Here is a 23,832-nt window from a genome sequence, read left to right on the forward strand (position 1 = left end):
GAACAAGGTCAGGTTTGTATTTTTGTGTTTATTAGTAAGGAAGTTATGGGGATATAGTGTATAGCTTGGTGACTATAGGTTAATAATACTGTAATATATATTTGAAAATCACTGAGAAGAGATCCTAAAAGTTCTCATCACATGAAAAAAATTGTAACTGTGTGGTGATGGATGTTAATTAGACTTTGGTGATCATGTCACAATATATATGAATACTGAATCATATTATACACCTGTAACTAATACAATGTTAAATGGCAGTTATATCAATTAAAAAATACCAACAAGTATTTTTGAACAATTACGGTTTTTAAAACAAGGAAAGAGCTAAATTTTGGATTAGATAAGCTTCCATTTGAATCTAAGAGCCTGTAGCTTTTGAAATGGATTCCTTTAATAGTCAGAGCTTGTTTGCCTCAGCCTCAGAAAATACCCTAAAGCCTTGGAAAACAATGGTTTATTCACTTCATACCAATCCTACCCGTCAAACAAATAAATTACTGAGCAACTTCCAACATAAGTCTTTCTTCTTGTTCACCACTTTTAATATTGGCCTATTTCCTGCCATGCTAGTCATAACTCAAAATAACTTATTTAGCATTTAAAGCTAATAGTTCTTTTTCTCTCAGGAGCTTTGATCCACAGCATTCTCCATAGTTGTCTGTTTTGTAGAGCCCATGTACTATCACTCATCAGTCATTCAACTTTAATGTTTAAAAAAGTTTCATGAGGGGCGCCTGGGTGGCACAGCGGTTAAGCGTCTGCCTTCGGCTCAGGGCGTGATCCCGGCGTTATGGGATCGAGCCCCACATCGGGCTCCTCCGCTGGGAGCCTGCTTCTTCCTCTCCCACTCCCCCTGCTTGTGTTCCCTCTCTCGCTGGCTGTCTCTGTCTCTGTCAAATAAATAAATAAAATCTTAAAAAAAAAAAAAAAAGATATATTCAGTGGAGGTGCTGATAGAACACCTAGGAGATGTCCAGAAAGCATTTGGAAATGTTGACCTCCATAGGGTAAAAGATCAGAAATGATGAGAGGGGGCAGGGGAGGGGAAGATGAGAGTCTTTTTTACTCATCAGTTCTGTTTTTTGACCAAAGCATACGTTATTTCCCCCGAAGGCAGTGTTTCTGACACTTTAGCCATTCATGTATCATCTTGAGATTTTTATCATATACATGTAACATTTGTGCTCTTTTATTTAAAATGTGCATATTTACTTTATTTTCCACTTGGATTATCTCCCTTGTGAGATGCCTTCTAACAGTACCCAATGCCCACTTTTATCAACCTCATTAAACTGTCTCCACACTAGCCTATGAACTCCTTGATGACATTAATTTGTTCCTTCATGTATTCCACAGATTTGCCAAGCACTGTGTACATGGTTACTGTGAATATATTTGTGATCAAAACAGACTTATTTCTTATCCTCACAGAACTCCAGCCTTGCGGAAGAGAAAGCTTTACATCCAAACTATACTTAATATTTTATTTCTGGTTTATTTAATACTATTTATGACTACCTAATCATAATAATTTATTATAAGCACTTTGCAGTAAAAGTACACAATGCTATGAAACAGTTTGAGGTAGGCGTAACTGAGATGGGAAAAGTCAGTGGAGTTATCTCTGAGAAACTGGCTGATACATATCATCTTATTTGAGTCTTCTAAGCATCTCACAGTGTCTGGTATGTAATAAATAGCGTTCACTGAGCAAACTCTAGATGGATGAATTATAACAATTTTATAACAATTTTTGTAACAGTTTTTATAGAATTATAAAGAACACGCTCACTTCCTTTTTTGAATATTCTAATTAGGAACATTGAAATTATTCCTAATATTAAAACTGTTTTTTGGGGGGGGATATTGTCATAGTTGGCTATTTTGGTGTGTATTCCACACAGGAAATTTTTCCTTAAAATTAACAAATATCTCACTTATATACGTCGCTTCTTTCTCAATGGATACTATGTTTAACCATCCCCCCTGAGCATTTCTTGGAAAATAACACCATTTCCATAGAAAGAAGCTTGCCATTTTTTAATTGGGATTTTCTTCTTGTGTTGAAAGGGAATTAGGTAAATTAATTGTTATACCTGTAGTTTACTGTGATATGGGGTTTTTTTCCTTCTTTGTAAGAATTGATAACTCACATAGAAATGATGACATCTAGGCCAGTGAGCATCAGGCAAGTGTCACCCGAGTTTATAGAAGAGAAGAGATGACTGAAAACCAGGGTAACCAGCTGGGGGAAAATGGGGCATGTAATTAGAAGGAGACATGATTCCTTACCCTTCCTTGGGAAGTCAAGACAAAGATTTAAAAAAAGAAAAACAATTTGATTTGATTTGTTAGAACCAGTTATAGAAAAATGCGTGCATGTTATATAATCCTTTACCCAGGATGTTAATCTAAGAGGAAAATTATATTGGTTTTCAGAATTGAAGTAATTCCTGTACTGATGAAGCAAGCACTTAGGGCGTATTTTGTCATCTACAGAATTTCTCATGTTAGAGAAATTGTGTCGATTTTAGTATTTCAGGAAATGATTTGTTAACTGAGGGAAGGACTTAACTGCTAAGCAAATAATTGGTGGTGTATTAATGCAAGCCAACTATTAACATAGCAAACAATAATAATACAACTCCTATAACCCCCTTTTTCTGGTTTTGTGATAAGGAGCAATGCTGACAGAGGAAGGAACTAGAGTCTAGGTACCAGTCATAAAATCAGATCAGCCTTATTTCCTCCAGGGCAATCACTTAACCACTCTGAACCTTCATAGACCTAAGAGGTGAATAATGCTACTTACCCCAAAGGACTGTAAAGTGAAAAATTTCATCTAAGAGCAAATGAAATCAGGTGCTTTTGTTAAATGGGAAGATGCTATAGTAATTACTGTTGTTTGTTATTGTTTTGTTGGCTTTTATGTCTAATTTACTAGCTCTGGATTCTGTTATATTAGTTATTACTCTATAATTAGAAAATCTGTTTCATAACAAGCAGTGTATCCCTAGGAATTAGTTTCAAATTTAGTACTTTCTTTTCTCTATTTAGATGAATAACTGCTATGTTATCTCTAACAGCCATTGGAAGTTCACAGCAATGTGTAGATCTCTAGATGTTTAATAAAGCCATCTTTAAAATGACCTAAAATTAAAAGAACCACTTGAATCTTGGAGATGGGATTTCCACAGGACACAGCAGATGTCCTAGACAGAGGTCCCTTGGTTAAAATTCAGTACAAATTTGACAGACCCCTTTATAAAAGCGATAATGCTGAAAATTTTTGCACCCAGGCCACCAGTTTTATTTGTTTTGGAATACATATCAGTGAAATACTGAATTCTTTTCATTCTTTTTCTACAGTGCCTCCAAAGCCATTACATCTGCAGAACTCACCTTTGTCCAATAGACACCAAACCCCCAGGCATAAAGCTTTATCTAGTGAGAAACCAAGGATGGAGGAAGTTAAACCTGCCTCTGCTTCTTGTGTCTCAAAAGAAAAACCCAGTAAGGTATCAGATCTCATCAGTCGCTTTGAAGGAGGCAGGTAAGAGCTAATTTACAATGGGAGGAAGAGGAGGGGAGAAGAAAGCTGGGTTCTCTCTCTCTCTCTCTCTCTCTCTCTCTGTGTGTGTGTGTGTGTTTAAGATGATAGAGTAATAGATTTTCTAAATAGTGAGTATTTAATTCTACTAGGTTTGGTAGGCTTTTAGAAAAAGTAAATTTTAAAAATACTTAAACTTGCCCTAATATGAATTGTCATTTACTGTATATTCTCTATGTGCAGCGCGGTCTCTGCCGCCAGCTTTTTCATCACATTATGTGCCGTATAGATCAATAGATATGCGCCCTCATTTCCTTTGTATCTGCCTATGTCACGTTGTGTTACGCCTCGGGGTCATGCCGGTGGTAGCTAGATGTCTGGGTTGGGAAAGCAGGAGGTTGTCTCTCCTTGTTTCTCACTTTGCACGTTTGTGGCTGTAATTTCTGCCGGCCTGTGGCCTTCTTTCTGACCCACTTTTTATTTAACATCAGTCTTCAGTATCCATTCAGCCCCCATTCAGTCCCTCTCCCCACTCCCTTGTATCCTGCTAGGTTTTATGAGGAGACATTGCCAATAGCAAAATAAGTGCTAAGTTTCCATTTTGTATTTATTAGATATAATTTTATATTCTTTAGTCCTGTTTCAAAAAAGGTAGGCAAAATGTGAATTTCTCACTTAAAGGTAAAAATAAACTCCCATAAGTTGCTTTTCTCCTTTATGACCTCAATTGCTTTTTCTTAGAATTCCCATCACTGACATAAATAGAATTTTTTAAAAAATTTTTATCAGAAGGACTTTAATTTTATCTATCAGCAAAAGTCTATATTTAATTAAACAGTGTATATAACCTCCCTTTCATCCTTGAAGCCAAATATTTCCATTCATTCCGGTGTAATATTTGAGAATGGTTTCCCGCTAGGTGATTGCATTATTTATTTGCAGGATTTATTGTTATTTACATAGTGGATCATAGCTTGGAAATACTTCAAAAATCTTCTGAAATTGTGACCAAGTACAAAACTGCAGTGTCCTTCATTTAAAATGAGACTATATTTAGAAACAAGTTCTTGAGAAGAAAAGTAGTTCAGAAGCCTGTCTTCATTTTCATTCCCAATCAATTGTGGGAACTTGAGTCATAAATATTTAAACTTCAACGTCTCTTCCTCTGAAGTAGAAATTTTAATACGTTTGCTATCTTAAATTATAGTAATCTTTACCGGAATGATTTAATTCCACTTTAAATTTTTTTGTTTCTCAGGGCAAGTTGATTCAGTAGCACAAAGAGTCACCTTACCTATTTGCAGATTCTCAGGGCCATGTCCAATGACTGCATAATATCAGGAAGGGCTGGAGCCCTGACCCCTGTCTATAGTGCATACCAGGTTTGGGGGGAGCTGCGGGAATCCCTTAATTAGTCAGTATTGAAAAGGTTGGACCTTCTGATTCTCACCATGTTGGTAATCCACTGTTTGCATTCCTGTCCATACACAAAATGTACATAGTTTTTCCACCTATTAGTACCAGTTTTCTGTTACTCTTTCAGACTTCACAGATTCAAAGTCATTTTGACACTAAGTTTGAAGGTTGTATCTAAGGAGAGATGTGTTGTTTTAAGCAAACTTATTCTAAGTGCAGATAGAATGTAACATGAGCATTTTGGCAAATCTGGTGAAGGGGTGTTACTTGTAACAGAGTCTACTGCCAATATGAAAAATGATTATATGTTCTTAGTGAGGTATTGCCAGTAGGAACTGACCGTAGAAGTGTGGGAATGGGTTAGCATTGCGTTGAGTCTATAGGATTTGAATGGGAAGTTTATTTCCTGTTGCGTGATGTCCGTATGCCTATAGTATGTGTAGCCTTCAGGTTTTACCCCAGTTGTTGCAGCTTCAAGTAGCATCTTGTGGCATAGAGATTCAGCAGGCCGAGTTACTACAGTAAACTGACAGGGAGAGTGGGGTCATAGGTTACCAACTACTAGACAACACTATTAAGATTTTACCTGTGTATCAGAATTTGCAGTAATGTGGGGCGCCTGGGTGGCTCAGTCGTTAAACGTCTGCCTTCGGCTCAGGGCATGATCACAGGGTCCTGAGATCGAGCCCCACATCGGGCTCCCTGCTCAGCGGGAAGCCCGCTTCTCCCTCTCCCGCTCCCCTGCTTGTGTTCCCTCTCTCACTGTGTCTCTCTCTGTCAAGTAAATAAAATCTTAAAAGAAAAAAATTTTACAGTAATGCAAGTAACACTATTATATTAAGGTGAGTGATTTGAAGGATATATTTGGAGCACATGAATTTTACTTATTATATATGTCTGTATGTATTACTATGGTTTCTTTCTTTCTTTCTTTCTTTCTTTCTTTCTTTCTTTCTTTCTTTCTTTCTTTTTTTTTTTCTTTTTTGGAGTGTAAGAGAAACTAGTCTTTTTAACCTATGAACGATTTCCAGATTTTAGAAAAAAATAACATTTTGCACAAAATTGAACCCTGGTTTTTCCTAAGAATACGTCAAGGCCATCTGTTTTTCCTCACGGTCTGATACCCACAAAACAGCAGGAATATATGTACTGGTTCAACCACTGCTTTTACTGACCTCTCACCACCTTCTCTCTATCCCACCTCCATGCGCCTATCCCCTGGGTATCACTTATTACAGGAAATTCTTACCCTTCATCCAGAACAGTCCTTTCCAAAAATCCTAAGCAAGCCTAGTTGGTTCACAGGCTCTGCTGAGGATCTTTCTGCTGGGTTTCTGGACACTGATGTGGGCAAGAAAAGGAAGACCATGCCATTCAGATCTCCAGGGACTGCTTGAGAAATCATCTAGGCCAGGGGCGTGCTCCCCTAGAAGGCACATATTAACAGTGGAGTATGTGACACGTACTTACATGGACAACCACCAGCTCTTACATATATGGCATTTTCCCTGCCAAATTGTTCCTTCCCTTCCCGTGGTGCTGAGCTTACCATGTCTTTTGTTAACTTTCTTGCCAGCTGTGGTTGGTTATTCTCTGTGCCGTTCTCCATCCCAGACCAACAGTGTCTGGGAGGAGTAGGATGAAGGGAGAAGGTAACACCCATCTGAGCGCTGTCCATGGGCTGTGCTGCTGTGTCCTCGAGCCCGTAACCTCTGTTTGCACTGGGGAAGAGGTCAGACCTGGACTTCCTTCCCACGTTCTGTATGCAGGCTACTCACCTGCTCCTCATTCCCTCCTCCATGATCTAATATATTACAATGTGGGCTTAAGACCATGGATTTAGTCAGACTTCAGGGTCAGACTCTAGCTGTATCATTTCTTAGCCATGTGACATCACCTCATTATGCAAGTTTCTGAGCTTCAATTTTTCTGTTTTGGGGTCCTATTTTAGAATTATTATGAGGTTGAAATAAATAATATAAAGAATACCATGTATTTTCCTGCACTTAATAATAAATGCTAGCTGCTGTTATTTAGTGACTGTCCTGATCACCATTACGGTTACTGTCACTTATTATTGATCCCTGAGCACTTTCTATATGCCCAGCCCTGGGCTACGACGTGGGAAGAAAGCAGAGAACAAGAGAGGCGCAGTCTGCACCCTCACGGAGTATTAGTCTGTATTTGCTTTGTCTCCTTATTAGGTCATAGGAATCTCTCCAAGACTGCAGCCCAGAGATTTATGTTTTTCCTCCCTGGTATCCTGGAATAAAATATTATGCACATATTTATATGGGGACATTGTAATATATTGGCAGTTAGGTTTTATTGTACTATTAGGATTACATATAATACCAAGTAATAAGGGCTTTAAGGAAAACTAAAATGAGATGTGTAGTTTCTGGTAGAGTACACTTAGAATAATCCAAGAAAGCCTCTTTGAGGTGACGCTGAGCAGAATCCCGAATGATGGAAGGAGTCAGCCACACCGATGTCTTGGGGAAGGTCAGCTTGGGCAGAGAGAAGAGCAGCTGCAGAGACCCTTAGATGCACACATTGGCTGGTTGGCGGTGTGGGAACAGCAGGGAGACAGGAGTGGCAAGAGACAGTGAGTGAGGACAAATGGAACTGAACGGGGCCAGGGCAAGTGGGGGCTCATGTGTACAGACTCCTAGGCCGGGGACAGGATGCTGGATTTACCTTCTAAGTGTACAGGGTGCCCTCGGAGATTTCGACCTCTGTGGTCGAGCTGGAGAGAATGGATTTGAGAGGATGGAGACTGGAAGCAGAGAGGTCGGTTCGGTTATGGCAGCAGGGGTAACAACATTTCTGAGAATGTGTTCTGCTTTCTAAACAGAAGTAACCTTTCATTTCTAACCTGTTCATAATTTGGGGTCTGATGATACTCGTTTTTGAATTGTATAAAAGTAAAATTCTTGGGAAAAGATGGCTTTCACTGTAAGTACTTCCCACATCTCAGTCCGTACCGATGAGCCACATTGACAAGCCGCGCAAGGAAATGTTCCAGACCCTATAGCAAATGCTCAGTCTTACCATCTTTACTTACGTGTGTGTAGCATCCCAAGAGACTGAGAACCATGCCCGACTATTCCAGTCCACATTTCTAAAACCGTCAGAGGAAAAAGTCTTCGCTCAATATTCAGCCGGAATAAGCTGGTCTATCTTCTAGAACTTTTCCATGCCAGTGTTTACATGCTTCCTCTTATATTTTATCTTTTAGCGCATTATCAAATTACAGTGATTTGAAGAAAGACTCTGGTGTGAACCTGAATGTTCCTAGAACCCCAGGAAGGCATGGACCGACAGCCACCCCTCAGCAAAAGCTCCTCTCCCAGCACCCACCGCCGAAGCCGGAAAATGACGCAGATCCAACTCAGGGTGTACAGACTGGTGTGGCTAATGGTGTGATGGCAGCACAAAACCAGATGGAATGTGAAGAGGATAAAGTGGCCACTCTTAGCCCAGAAACTCCAGTTCAAACCTCTGACCCCTTGCTTGCTGTGAACTTAGTGAACGGAGAAGGAGAGGAGGAAGCAACCACAGGCTCTGCATCCCCCACAGCAAATGACTATGATGGAAATGCTTCTGACAGTGGCTGCAGGACTCCCAGGGTCAGCCAGGTGCTCCCCCTGGAAGAAGGAGGGGCAGACACAGAAGCCAAGGTGCAAGAGCGGGAAGACGGAGAAAGTCCTCTGGAACTGGACCAGCTGGACCAGCACCACGAGATGAAGGTAAAACGTGAGGCTGGTTCCTAAGTAGGAGGAAGCACCAACTGTTCCACTGTTTTTAAAGTTCTACTTAATAACACCCGTGAAATGAATGAGTCAGATCACCCACACCACCAGTTCAACAGTTTTTTAGCTTTAGCTGCTAATGGATGTGTCCCCTACTCTTTGAGGAAATATTTCACTTTTTCTGGTATAGTTTCTGTTGATCTTTCTATTATGATTTCAAAAGTCAGAGCATTCTGAAGACTTTAATATAGGAAAACCACAAGCTTGTTGTTTTACTTACAGAGGAAGAAAATGTTCTTTGTTGCTGTAGATATTTGGGCTACCTCCCTAATATTGATGGGCTAAGCAAGAGGAAATTGTGTAATCTTCGCTTTTCACACATTTCTAGTCTAGACCTGGAAGAGTAGTGTGCACTAGCAAATGTTTCATTTAAGGACACAAATATGGAAGTATTCACAAATTATTCAACAGATTGTAACCATAACTCTTTCCAGGCTTCTAATTGTTTTTTTTTCTTTAATTTCTAATTAGGATAGTTTTAAAATAATCAACTTTATCTTGGATTTAGAAGCCTCTTTAAAGATCATCTTTTTTTTTTTTTTTTTTTTTTTTTTTTTTGACAGAGAGACAGCGAGAGAGGGAACACAAGCAGGGGGAGTGGGAGAAGAAGAAGCAGGCTCCCAGCAGAGCAGGGAGCCCGATGTGGGGCTCGATGTGGGGCTTGATCCCAGGACCCTGGGATCACACCCTGGGCCGAAGGCAGATGCTTAATGACTGACCCACCTAGGTGCCCCTTTAAAGATCATCTTAACTAAGCAATTCATTTATAGACGTAGAGACAGTTCCAGAAAGCTGAATGATTTTTCAGGTCACAATAATAGCCTGGACCGTTGGTGCCCTGACTCACGGGCCAGTATTGTGACCCTGATGCAAAAAATATCACAAACTGAAGTGCCTAAATGCAGAAAATATCAACAAATGCAGCATCCACGAGTAGTGTCCTGGAGAGAGCGGGGCTATGGCAAATTAGAAGTTCAGATCCTTTCTAAAGAGGGCTGCAGGTCAATGAAACTGAGTCAATGGCGTATCTGCCCATGTGCAGAATCTAAGCTTACAAGTTGCTGATTTGCTGGTGAGATACATTCATAATTTATCTGTGCTACAGAGGAACAAGACCATTGCATTTGTATTCTTTATTCATGTCAGTATGGTGCTTTGGAAGGATTAATAAATACAGCTTTTACAAAGTACCTGGAATTTCTCAGATCAAAGATGCAATATAAGCATCATTTTACAGTTCCTTGGAAGAGAAAGTTGTGCACGTCTCTGAAGACAAAAGAGGAAAAAAAAAAGGTCCCATTGCTCAATTTCTCTTTTTAATTATAAATAACAATCTGTGTAGGAGAGTTGAGAATTGAAAATTTGGCAATTATAGGAAAATCTGTAAATGACAAATCCAAGTTCTAAATTTATTTAGGATTTTTTATAGTGCCATGCCTTACGTGGCATTACCATGGGAGAAATTCAAAAGAACTGATACTAAAATATCAGAGTAAAAAGTGATTGATCGATGTGTTTACAACTTTAACTAAAATGAAATCCACATTATGGTACAGTTTTTACTGACCCTGAAAAAGGTCCCAAATAGAGAAAAAGCCAGGGATTTATTTTCTTCTAATTAGTGAATAAAATTTAAATGCTGACTGTCAGGCAGGGAAAGTTTAAATAAGGAAGTGGGTGGAAGAAAAGTGAGTCATACTTGGTAACGTTATCTGAAACGTTAAAGAGACAGGACATTGCAAAGTGAATCTCTTCACTACATCTTGATGTAGTGGCAGAGTTTAGTGCGGCTGTGCTTGAACCATGGTGAACAGAAGAGAAGGTTAGAATCGAGCAGCTCAAGACTCCTACATTTGTCCTTTTATAGTTGGGATGATGCCACCAGCAAGTATTTATGAAACAGTAAGAGCTATTCTTATTAATATTTTCGTTGGTAATGCCTGTGGTTGCTGGGTAGTACTTTTTTTTTTCCTGTCCTATATTATTATCTGTACATTCTCATAGATGAGTCGTATTTGGTTTGGGAGAGACTTAAATAGGGGCTTTCTTATTAAACTAGTGCAATGGAGTAGTATAGCTGGATGGCACATGCTCTATGTAGGAACAAAAATGCAGTTTTCTCTGCAGAGCTATTGATACAAAAACACCACATGTGTCTCTCACCTAAAGGTAGTATTAGGGGACACCTGGGTGGCTCAGTCTGTTAAGCTCTGCCTTTGGCTCAGGTCACAATCCCAGTGTCCTGGGATTGAGCCCCACGTTTGGTTCCCTGCTCGGCGGGGAGCCTGCGTCTCTCTCTTTCCCTCTGCCTGCAGCTCTCCTTGCTTATGTGCTCTCTCTGTCAAATAAATAAATAAATCTTTTTTTAAAAAGATAATAAAAATAAAAGTGAGTATTAAGATTTAATTTCTACACGGTGATAATATGTTCTCCTTTGCTGCTCTGGTGTCTGTTACATTGTCTTTGTTCAAATAGGCAAACATAAATGTTAGTAATGTTAAGATGGTAAATTTTATGTTATGTACATTTTGTCACAGTTAAAAACAAAAAGTGAAATGTTAAAAAAGAGTTAATAGTATATAGTAGAATCACTGGAACCAGGAAGTTTTGGTGCTCCTTCTGGCTCGTCTACTAACTAGTGGTATGACCTTAAACAAATCAATTAAATTATTTGTGCCTTTAGTTAAAGGATATTAACTGGGTGTAATCATAAAGCCCTTTTCAGTGATAATGTAATAATAATTCTCTGTTGTTATTTCTGGGTATCTTCCTTTGTTAGCATAGCCCATATTGTCGGCTGCCTCTTGAACTGTCTGATGTGTTGAACCTCTGAGGACACAATGAAATATCAGGGCGAATATGCAGACAACAGAAAAACATTACTTCAATCTTTATATAACTCAATGTAGAGACTTACATCACAATAGTCTTAGCTAAGTTTAAACCGGTATTAAATGTAATGGCTATTTCTTAATGCCTGCAAAGAATGGAAGAAGGAGGGATTGGGGGAGGAAGGGGTAGGAGCAGAGTAGACTCACAAAGATTGTTCAGAAAAGCAGATAGAACTCGAACAGTCATTGTTAATATTGAGAACTGACTTGAAAATCGTCTCAGCTTGTGTAACTTTCACTGATATCTGATGTGTTATTGTGATCAAGAATCACTTCAGTGGTGAATACAGAATATTGTTACTTTTACTGTGCAAAAGATAATACCTACCTCATTGAAACTATCGTCCTTACGATACTTTAGCAAAGCTACACTTTTCCAATACTTAAACTTTTGGCAGCATCAGTGATCTAGAGTATAATCAGGCACCTCAAAGTAAGCAGATAGTTTTTTTAAAAAAACCTCTGAACTAAAGGAAAATTGTGAGTACTTTGCGACACCTTCAGCTCCAACCCATAAGGGGTTATCGGTATCTTTAAATTAAGGTTAATTATGTATTACAAGAGATTAAAAGACTGAAGTCTAGTAAGGGGGAGATGCATTAGAAGGAAACCTTAACCTGTAAGTGACGGGGGCCGGAAACTGTTGCACGGACCTGCGCGGACCTTCATACTTGAGGGAGTCAGGGGTAACAGTGTTATAATCCTGTTTGGCATGATGAATTTGGGTTATCATAAATAGCTTAACTATATTAAGAGACTCAGGTAAATGGGTCAGGACATTTTAGAATGAATTTCATTTAAAAATTGTTATTTTTTTTTTCTCAGATTTTTGTGCTTCAGTGGGTAGGCTTCATTAGAAATGCATTAATGTGGAATGCGTTCATTGATTATGCCATATAATAAACATTTCTTTTTATCGTTTTCATGAGCCTTTTAATATCCAAGATATACTTTCACAGGTTGTTTTGTAGATCTTCCTGAGACTTATTAATGTTTCTTTCCTCTGTATTTCATATTGTAAGCCAAATATAAACATGCAGATGTGCGGTTTCTGAGACTAAAGTTGATAGAAATTATGAGTCTGCTTTTGGCAACATAAGCTCACAGAAGCAATGTATTAAATCTAATAATAGCAGTTTTATCAAGAATATTATAGACACATTTTAAGTTCTTCATTTCACCAAAAATGAAAAATTACATAATAAAGCGAGGAATTGATGAAGACAGAAATTTGATACAACTGATAGAGAATTGATAACGTAGAGATTTGTAGAAACATACTTTTTTAAAAACTTCGATTTTCTTTTCTAGTGCCTTGTTTTTTTTAATTACCATTTTACTTATATTTTAACACAAGCCTGGAGAGTTTATAACCTTTGAACATACTCAAAAATTAAGAAGATAATCATCTTGTAAGGAAAAGAATGACAGAGAATCAAATTCAGGAGTATTGTGAATAGAAAACCAATGCTGTAATCCAGGTTAACTCACTTTCCTTTTTTTCCCTTTAATTTTACTTCATTGTGAATCTTAACACTGTTGATTTTGCAGGATGTAACTCCTGAGTTTTCTGGGAGTTAAAACATAATGCTAACAGTGGTTGTCACTTCCTTATGGGCTAAAAGTTCCTTTTTTGTGAGGCTTTAAATTTCTTTCCCTTCACTTCTTGAAAAATAAAGGGGGACCGCTGTTGAGATCATGTTAGACTTGAAGACAAATAGTCAGTTACTCTTCAGCTATTTCTTCTCTTTCCAACACAGCTTCCATTCCAAGAATGTGAAAGACAGCAGAAGCAGCGAATTATCCAGCTTCACTAATCAGTGTTTGTTGTTGCTAGTATTACAGCGGAAGTTCTCACTGAAGTTGTACGAGCTTTAAATCAATGTGTTGAACAACAGAAAAGTTGTCCCACTAACCATATGGATAGTTCATAAACGTCTTGAGGATAGCTTTTCTTTATTCACTTAGAACTGAATGGTGAATTTAGAAAGTTCTTTATTTTGTGGAGACTCCTTTAGTATATTGGAAGGGCGTAAGAAAGTAAAAATGAGAAAATGAACTTCAGAGAGCCTGTACCTGAAAAACAAAAAACGAAAAACAAAAACACCTGTTCCATTTGTAAGTTCAGTATGTGGGGCTTACTGTGCTAAGTGCTAGAACCCAGTGAACAAGACACACCCTGCCTCCAAAGCCTTGGTCTACCTGGTAGAGAGACAGGTGTGATCCGTGCTTCTCAAACACAGATGAAAAATAACCTGTACCTGGGAGAGGGCTGACTGAGGGGCAGGCTCCTGAGAAGCAGTTGAATTTAGCGTGAAGCAACGTGGTGAGGAGGTTGCCGGGTAGTTGAGAATAGACAGGAATGGGGTGAGGTAAGGAAGAGCAGCTGTATCTAGTCAGACACAGGTGGATAGATGCTGTATTTGTGGGTGTTTCTGGCCCAATAAGAAGAGGCCAGAGGGCTGGAGAATTGCATGAGGGGTAGAAGAAGAGGCTTAAAAAGAAAATGTAAGCTAAGAGCAAATTGCAGTGGGTTTGTATACCTAAACTGTATCTTTCCCCCCTGAAAACAGTGGATTTTTAAAATTGTGGATAAAAATTAATAATCCTCATAGAAAATCAAGAAAATGCAGAAAGCATAGAAAATACAAAAATCACCCATATTTCCACCACCCAAAGAGAGCTGCTTTAGTATTTAACATTCCAGCTTGTTTTGCTGAGCTGATTTTTGAAAAAAAAAATTTTTTTTTTTCTTCAGTAGCCTAATGTATGGTCATTCTGCATCCTGTTTTGTAGGATTAGACATAGGTGTTTTCCTGTGTTATTTCAAACTTTCCATAAGCCTAATACTATCTGGCCTCCGAGGCACTTAATTAGAGCATGGAAGTGACATGATTATACATCTGTGGGTTTTAGAAAAATGAGTCAGATAAAAGGAAAACAGATGGAGCAGTTGTAAGCAACTGCAGTAATCCAGGTGTGAGAGGATGAGGTCCGGGACAGAGGCGGCAGAGGGGTAGGACAAAGAGGAGAGATTTCTGAGGGCCTCCTGATGGAGGTAGGGAATGAGTCATGTTCAACTCCTAGCTTGGATGAGGTGCCAGATGGTGTGTCACCTACTGAACCACAAGAGAATAGAAGGAGCGACATATTTGGAGGGCAAAAATTTAATTGGGTTTAGACATACAAAATTTGAGGGGCTTATGGATTGTCCTCATGAAGATGTCTCAAACAAAAATGGAATACTCTGAACACGTTATGGTCTTTTGGTTAAGGGTGAAGAGTTTAGAATTAAAAGAGATGAGTTCAAACCCCAGCTTTGTCACTTAGCAGCTAGGTGACCTCAGACATGGTACTTTAACAGAATTCGGCAGGTCTTGGTTTCTTAATATGTTAATGAAATAATTGAGGTGGCAGACAGGAAGGAACATAATTGTGTTTGGAATGATGGGAAGGAGTAGAGTTGCTAATTAGGTTAGTTTTGTACCTGTAGGACATCCATTTGGAGATATTAATTAAGCAAGTGGAAATACAGATCTGGAGCTCAGGAAAGAGGATAAGAATGTAAGAGGATGTACATAATGGTGTGATTAATATTGCCAAAATAGAACGTGCAGGAACAGGAAGAAGGGCAGGGACTGAGCCGTAGAAAGCAAAAACATAATCAAAAGGGGAACACAGTGAGTTGTGTGAGTGGAAAAAGAAGAGAGAGCAATGTCATGAGAACCACAGGATTTGGGGGAGGGGGCACAGGATTATTGGTGAGCTTTAAAAGAGTGATCATCATTTAGAATATGAAACTAGAAGTCAGTCTGCTAACTAGCTCAGAAAACCTGGGTAATCGAATTAAATGCAGTACATTTATATTGCAAGGCACTGCAGAAAATACAAAGAGGAAACAGCTGAAAAGGAGTATTGAGATAAATAACCATTGTCTGAGATATCATGAGGTAAAAGGGAAAAGAGATCTCGACGATAAAGTCAAGTTTCAGAGCATGACTGAGAGGGTGAATTCTTCCCTGTTGGCATAATTGAGAAGTAGGGAGAGTCTGGAACTCTGCGAGCTACAAAGACTACAGTGTAGAGGTAACTCTTAGGCTTGGTGCTGAATATCAGTTTGGGAAGTGCCCCCCATAGAGGCCAGTGAGTAGCCTCAAGGGATTGAGGACAATGGAGAAGGTAAGCTCTCCTGGTGACTTGTGACTAAGATTCTGAGGACCAAGGTCAAAGGTAATGGGCACAATCAGCAGTCTCCCCAGAATTGCTGAGTGGCCTGAAAAATAAGGAAAGAGAAGATCAAACTTCGCAGTGGGCGTGAGGCAAGGTCTGCAAATCAGCGATACCAAGAGAACAAGATCATAATGGAGTCAGACATGGGGTTTAACAGAATGTTGACATGAATCAGGAGGTTTGGGAAAGCGAGGTGTTTGGAGGTCACAGTGCATATCAAGATGCTGTTTGGCATGGGTGGGGAGAAACAGAAAGGCCAGATGTTAAAAACACAGAAGTTGTCATGTGTAGCTTAAAACAAGCCAAAACAAAACAAAACGAGCAATATACCATAACCTGGTGGTCAGGAAGACAGGCTCAAGAGCCAGACTTTCTAGGTTTGCAACCCAGCTCAGCCACTTACTTACGAGTTGTATGACCTCGAGAGGTCACTTAAACCTCTCTGTACCTTAGTTTCTTCATCTGCAACATGGAGATAATGATACCTATATCATAAGGTTATTACGAGGCATAGATCATTGAATCGTTGTAAAAGATTTCGACAGTGCCTTAAAACGTAATGTGAGCTGTCAGTTAGATAAACATAAAATAAAATCCTGTTTCCTCCTCTGTAAGTGAAGATGAACAGACTCATGACCTGAGAAGGACCTTGATAGATCCAAAGTTCAACATATCCTGCCAGGTGAATATCCCAGCAGCTGTCGGTTCCGTGTTAAGCTGACGTGCTCCTTTGCGGGATGCACAGAGAAAATTTTGCATGCCACTTCCTTTTTAACCCCGGTTTCCTATATTTTGTTTGTTTCTCTTGCTTGAGGACCATAAGTTATTTCCACATACTGCACTCACTTATATGCACAAGGTTTTAACTCTAGGGAACTATCATCAGATATACTTATTAGTGACCTGATTACTTTGATGGCCTGCCTACATTTGGGATAGGTTAATTCAGTTATTGATTGTGAGCATATATTAAATTCTTCTTTGTGCTTGGTCTTTAATTTCTGCAAAAGGCAAAGGACAATTTAGTCTAATGTATACTAAATTGGGTATAAGAAGAACAAAGTTCTCTCTTTGCTACCACTTACTTCCTGTCTGATCTTGTGCAAGTAACTAAATTGTCCTTCTCAGTGCAAGCTCTTTTTTGCCCTTCTCCCTTCTGTATCTCAAAAGGATATAATACAAACCTTCTGATTAAAAGTTCACACTTGGCTATTCTCCTGTTTTGAACTGAATAAATAGTGGAGAGGACATCAGATTGGAAAAATATTGGTGCTGGGTCGAAGGTAGGCTTGAACTGTTCTCCCAAAGCTTCCTGAAGGCTCCTGCTAAAGTAATAAACTGTTTATTCTTGTGATACTATACAGTGAAGCCTTGGGAAAGGAATAATGTGTGTGTATCATAGTGAGTATTCTTTTTCCTGTAATGTGAACCTGGTGATAAATTTCTTGCTGATTACAAATCTTCCCTGAGACCATGTGACCTTCCTTATGACATTGTTACATGATCCTAATTGAACACAAAATTTGTATGTTATTCCCTTTCCTTCTCATTTTCTTGTGACACAAATCCACAGGGACTTCTCTTAAAGAGCTGTAACAAAGCAAGAACTTCATTTTCACAGACCAAGATTTGAATCCTGGCTCAGTCACTTCCTAGCTATATGATTTTGGGCAGGTCACCCATCCTCGTTAAGACACTGCTTCCTCATCTATACAATGAGGATAACGATACCTGCTTCTCAGGGTATTAGTAGGGTTCCACTAGATAATTCATGTGAAGCACATACGGTATGCCTAACACATAGTAAGTACTCTCTAAATAGCGGGGGCTGTCACTGTCGCTCACTCGTGATAGCCTCCCTTGACTTCCCTGTTCCTCAGTATCATGAGGAAAAAAATCTGTACAATTCTGGAATTTTGGAATGAAGGTGTCAAGACAAGTTAGAGACTTTAAGATGCTTTTTGAGATGACAGGCCAATTATGTGACATTCAAATATCATTGTGATCTCATTTTAAATTACCACCTGCAGCCACATGGAAGACTTTAATGCCTAGGAAGGCATCAAAAATGACCTATCAAAATGTTATGCATCTCATGAATTGTGGTACAAAATCAAGTGTTTATTCCCTAAGTTGACTCATGTTGTTATGAAAGAACGGACTTTAGGGAAAGCAGAAACATACGTATTCATACAAAGTCACATCTGCCTTCTCCATGGAACAATTTAATTAATTGGGTAGAAACTTCCAGAACTTAGAAACATTCATTCTGGTCCTATAAAACCCAGTAGCTTATATACGTATTATTTTAAATATAACTATAATGAATATATGGAAAGAGCTATAAGAACTTTTAATAGTTTCGATTCATGTATTTAGAAAAAAAAATTCTTCCTGCTTAAAATGAAATCATGAGAGCATGTACTGAAAAGTTAAAAACCATAACTGAAGAGTAGTGAAGCTGATATCAATATCTGTTTCATTTTTATGTAATTGAAGGCTTTGCCCTTAAAACATCTTCTAAGAAACTCTAATTGTTGGTGAACCTTTATGAAGTTCTTTCCAAAATATTCGCTCCCCTGCCTGGTGGTTTTGAGGCATGTGGCCGTGCGTATGGCACTGAAGAATGAATCGCTGGCTCCACACAAGCATTTTCTGCCTACCCAGTAAATGAAGTCTGCGAGCTGCAGTGGGGGCTCTTTGTCTGGGCTCCTGCCATATGGAAGAGTCATGCCAGAAGGTCTGAAAAGAGCTGCAGGAGCGGGGGACATCTGTAAATGAGGAGGCAGAACCGACAGTGCAGCACATTCATGAGCCAGCGGGCACAGTGACTCACCACCAGGCTGAGCCTAACCAGTGGGAATGGAGCGTAGCTCTGCTGAAAGGTTACTGGACACATGAAGGTGCACAGTCCTAGCCCCGCAAGTGCATTGTGCAGAGAGAAGTAAGAGAGAGTGGAGGAAAGTAAATTGTGTGATCTTTTACTGCAAGAGGCATGCATCTTACCTTTTCAGTTGGGATCGTTTAGACATACTCTATTGTATTTTTGTTTGAGGCAATATTCTGAGAATCAGCTTTCAATATAGGGACATAGTTATAATTTGCAAGTGAAAAAATCTATTTTATAGAGGAATATGAAAGGTAAGATGCTTTTTTAATAGCATATGTATCATTTTAAAAAGTGAAGTCTATTAGGCAAATAAGATTTTTTATTAAATCAATATTGTGTAGCCATTACTATTTTCCAAAAAAGCACAAGAATATATGACGACTTAGTATAGTGCTAAGCGCAAAGTAGGGTTAGTTATATAGTTTTGAAGTGGCAAATAATAAGAGACAATATTATATAACTTGACCTATTTAACTTTCTGTTTTAAAAAAGTACCATGCTATATCCCCAGTGTATCACCAATTTTAAAATATGTTTGTTATTTAATCCTAAGTCTGATAGAGTAGCAGAGACCCATGCATGCAGATGGATCATGTATTTCTCCCTAAATGTACTCACAGATGAGTTTCAGTAACTAATTTTTTTTTAAAGATTTTATTTATTCATTTGACAGAGGCAGAGAAGGCCAGCGAGAGAGGGAACACAAGCAGGGGGAGCGGGAGAGGAAGAAGCAGGCTCCCAGCGGAGGAGCCTGATGTGGGGCTCGATCCCATAACGCCGGGATCACACCCTGAGCCGAAGGCAGACGCTTAACGACTGAGCCACCCAGGCGCCCCTCGGTAACTAATTTTTTAAAGTTAGAAGCCATCAGGGGTGCCTGGGTGGCTCAGTCAGTTAAGCCTCTGATGTCAGCTCAGGTCATGATCTCAGGGTCCTGGGATTGAGCCCCGCTTTGGGCTCACTGCTCAGCGGGGAGTCTGCTTCTCCCTCTCCCTCTGCCCCTCACCGCACTCCTGCTCTCTCTCTCTCTCAAATAAATAAAATCTTTTAAAAAAAAATAAAATGAAATAATAAAGTTAGAAGCCATCATATCATTACATCAAATATGACTAAATTTTAATACCTGATAATTATTACTAAAATGCTGAGAAGCCTGTGATAAATAGAATTTATATTGGAGAAGGAATGTGTAAATTATAAGGCCTAGTAGATATCCCATTTCATTTTCAAGTGGATGGTTTGTATTTTGTTAGTCTGTATCCCTTGTAGGCACTTATTACAGTCTTACTTCTTATTGCAGAGAAGAGTTAGAGTGAAAACCACGGGTTTACTGACCATGACAAAAAGTCCCATGCTCTCCTATATGATTGGAATCTGATTCAGTTACTTTTTAACTGTGTGACTTCGGGCAAGTCACCTGGCCTTTCTGAGCCTTGGAATTTTGTCTTGTATGTGTGTGCTGCGTATAACACAGGAATAATGTATCTATTCTATAGAGTTATTGTAAGGATGAGTCAATTATGTCAAATATAACAGTGTCTGTGCATAACAACCTATCAGTGAATAGTGTTAGCTGTTCTGGTGAAATTGTTGTTTGGGTCGGTGATTTCCTTACCTCCACCACAAAAATCCCTAGTAACTTTTCGTAAACCTATATGTGAGTGATTAAACTGAATGTCAGCAAGTTTACTTTTGCTTATCTTTGTGTTGGTTTTGGCAAGGTCAGGGACCTGACGTTAGAAGACCATCTGTGTGGAAGGACACAACTTTTGCTAATAACTGCTGGCATCTCCCTTGGATTTTGCAAATTATGACCAGGATACCTACAATATGCCAAGTTCAGCTAAAGTATGACTTAGAGTCAGCAAAAGATCCTTTATTATAAGCTTCCTATTTAAGATCCTGTAGGATGTGGAAGACCTCAGGAGTGACTTCATTGCATAGCAATAACAGACAGTATGACCTGTTGGTTAATGAATTCTCTGACTCATGAAAGATGTATTATTTTATCATGGCCCAAACGTTGCTGGGTGGTTTTCTTTAGAGGTATTTGTCAAAACCAGAATCAGAACATATGAAAGTATGTGAGTGAGTCAAAAAGATACAGTAGTACCACTATTAAAATAAAACTAAGTACTTGGAAAGAGCAAGCCACCAATCCTAATGACAACATGGATGTATCTCAAATGCATTTTGGGAAGTGGAAGAAACAAGACTGAAAAGACACATACTGTGTGATTTCATTTACACAACATTCTGGAAAAGGGCAGATCTGTTAATAGGAGCTGGTGATAGGAGAGAGGCGTGGGGCCGAGAGGAGGGAGCCATAGTGCATATACCCTTGCATTTCATTGGCTCCTGAACCAATCTCTGTGTATTCTTGATTCTTAGGCTGTCTTTTGACCTGGACAATGAGGGTAGTTTCTCCAAAGGAAAGGCTACATAGTAGTAAGGTAGATACACTGAACAGATCTGGATATCATTAAGAAATGGAGGGAAAGGATGTCAAACAGGCGAACGATAGTGCTAATACTTTACCCTGAATTTGTTGTTGTTGTTTTTAAGATTTTATTTATTTATTTGACAGAGAGAGAGACAGCCAGCGAGAGAGGGAACACAAGCAGGGGGAGTGGGAGAGGAAGAAGCAGGCTCCCAGCGAAGGAGCCTGACGTGGGGCTCGATCCCAGAACGCCGGGATCACGCCCTGAGCCTAAGGCAGATGCTTAACAACTGCGCCACCCAGGTGCCCCCCTGAATTTGTTGTTTAACCACAACCTTGGCTAATTGTGGGATTTAATGACTACATAGTTCTTATTTCAGTATTTTTGAGACCACAAATTATTTAAACAGTATTATGTTACTTTACCTGAAGACTTCACATAAAAATCCCTCATTTTAGTGCTGCTGTAAAAAGCAAAATGGTAACTTCTCACATTAGAACAGATATTGCATAGGGGCGCCTGGGTGGCACAGCGGTTAGGCGTCTGCCTTCGGCTCAGGGCGTAATCCCGGCGTTGTGGGATCGAGCCCCACATCAGGCTCCTCCGAAATGAGCCTGCTTCTTCCTCTCCCACTCCCCCTGCTTGTGTTCCCTCTCTCGCTGGCTGTCTCTATCTCTGTCGAATAAATAAATAAAATATTTAAAAAAAAAAAAAAAAAAAAGGAACAGATATTGCATAAAGCATAAAAGTAGACCTCATATGTTGAACACAATGAAGCATTCCTACAGCTTAATAGCATTTTATACATAATTTCAAATGTAGCCTTTGCACAAATTAGACACTGGTCTAAAATATACTTTGTCCTGCTTTGGTATTAGAGTTTTTACTAAACCCTTACTATGCTTCATACTTGCCTAGAATGAAAAGGGTATTTCAGCAAGTAGCTAGGTCAAAATTTCTCAACAAAAAGATGTTTAGGTATAAAATAGAAAATGAGTTCTAATAGGACCAAACCCAAGAGCTTTGGATAGTTGAAGAAGGCTCCATGGACAAGGAATGGAAATTCAGCAGGCCATCCAAAAAAAAAAAAAAAAAAGTCTTAAACACCTAGAGAGATAAAGCAAGAATGTATGCCATGCAGAGAGGATGGAAAGAAGTAAGGTTTGGGAATGACCATGGACATGTTTGGATAACATGTGGATTAGATTGGTGTGTTTGGAGGGAAGGGTGCCTGCAAAGATACAATGAGAAAGAAGTCTGAGGAAGTGAGTAGAGAGAGATTTGAACAACCCTGATGGATTTTATCCTGCTGATGAAAAGAGGACTGTTGGAAGTTTTCCTTCTATGGAAAGTAGAATGATCTTGGCAAAGCAGAGTTAGAAAGATTGCTCGTACAACAGCATATAAGGTGGGTCTAACTAGCCAAAAAATCAGATCAACTGGGAGCTATTGATTGGCCTGGGCTTGAGATGTGGTATGAGCAAAACCAGATGGCAGTGATGAAAACTTAAAGGATGGATGCTAATGATGTAAGAGTAGGAGCTCATAGCAGCTGGATTTTGTGGTAGGGGACTAAGTTTAGAGTGATTTAAGATACCAAAGCCAGGTAATTGGAAGGGGATGGAACCATTGCCAGGCTGGTAAAGTTCTGGTGGGGTGGTGTGGGCTGGGTGGGAGGTGGGAGGATAGAGGTTTTCCTGAAAAGATGAGTTTGGTCTTACATTGACAGCATGTCAGTAAATGTCCAACAATAGTTAGGTTTGTGTGATTGCTACTCATCCATTCATTCAGCAATATTTTATTGAATGCCAGTATTTTATTGAAGCATTGTCGTAGACGAGAGTTACCAAGTTATCGAGAAAAAAATGTTCCCAATCTCATGGAACTAGCAAAGCTCTACAAATATATTTAAGAGCTAAGTAAACATATACTGAGGAAATAATAAAATGTTTGTATTTAAAATAATATGGGGTAGAGGGAGGGGAGCATAGATGAAACAAGATGAAAAATGAGTTGATAGTTGTTGAATCTCAGTAATGGATACATACTGGTTCCTTTTACTGTTTACTCATATGTGATTGAAATTTTCCCTAACGTTTTTTTAAAAAGGCAGAAAGTTAGGTGTGTAGGGCTAATAATTAGACAAGATATCTGAGAGAGTGATGAAATCATGGCTAAAGAGTGGCCTGAGAAAGGCAGGGAGAAAATGAGCCAAATACAGTGTCTGAGAAAGATAAAAGGTGTTTCAAGGACAGAGGTGATAGTGTCAATTTTGACAGAGGCTAGCAATGTTATAAGTTATATCTAGCAGATTGTTCATTTTTAATTATGTTCATTTCTGGTTGGATGGCCCTTCATGGCTGAAAAGAATTGAGTACATGAGAAGCTTGAGAAAACTATTTTGAGCATTTGAGAAGGTGTTTATTACTTGAAAAATAAGTCCAGGCTTTATTTACTAATATGTGAACATCTGTTGTGTTTTTAGGAAACTAATGAGCAAAAACTTCACAAAATAGCCAACGAACTTTTGCTTACAGAAAGAGCTTACGTCAACCGACTTGACCTCTTAGATCAGGTAAGATTTTCCCTTTCAGGG

At 39.1% G+C, this 23,832-nt stretch overlaps 1 protein-coding gene across 6 annotated transcripts in view; it reads left to right on the forward strand.

The window, feature by feature from the left end:
• FGD4 (FYVE, RhoGEF and PH domain containing 4) overlaps positions 1 to 23,832 on the forward strand; it is a 200,026-nt gene that overhangs the window by 140,414 nt on the left and 35,780 nt on the right. For 4 of the 6 annotated variants that reach the window (XM_026502132.4, XM_057303253.1, XM_044385557.3 and 1 more), the window contains 3 exons: positions 3,373 to 3,556; positions 8,211 to 8,721; positions 23,722 to 23,811. In XM_026502132.4, the coding sequence (XP_026357917.3) occupies positions 3,373 to 3,556; positions 8,211 to 8,721; positions 23,722 to 23,811 (785 nt within the window). Of the gene's footprint in view, positions 1 to 3,372; positions 3,557 to 8,210; positions 8,722 to 9,357; positions 10,687 to 23,721; positions 23,812 to 23,832 lie in introns of those variants that run through there. The other 2 variants (XM_057303254.1, XM_026502134.4) reach the window with 2 other exon arrangements.

This window comes from Ursus arctos, unplaced genomic scaffold, assembly GCF_023065955.2.
Source record: "Ursus arctos isolate Adak ecotype North America unplaced genomic scaffold, UrsArc2.0 scaffold_26, whole genome shotgun sequence".
Lineage (NCBI taxonomy): Eukaryota > Metazoa > Chordata > Mammalia > Carnivora > Ursidae > Ursus > Ursus arctos.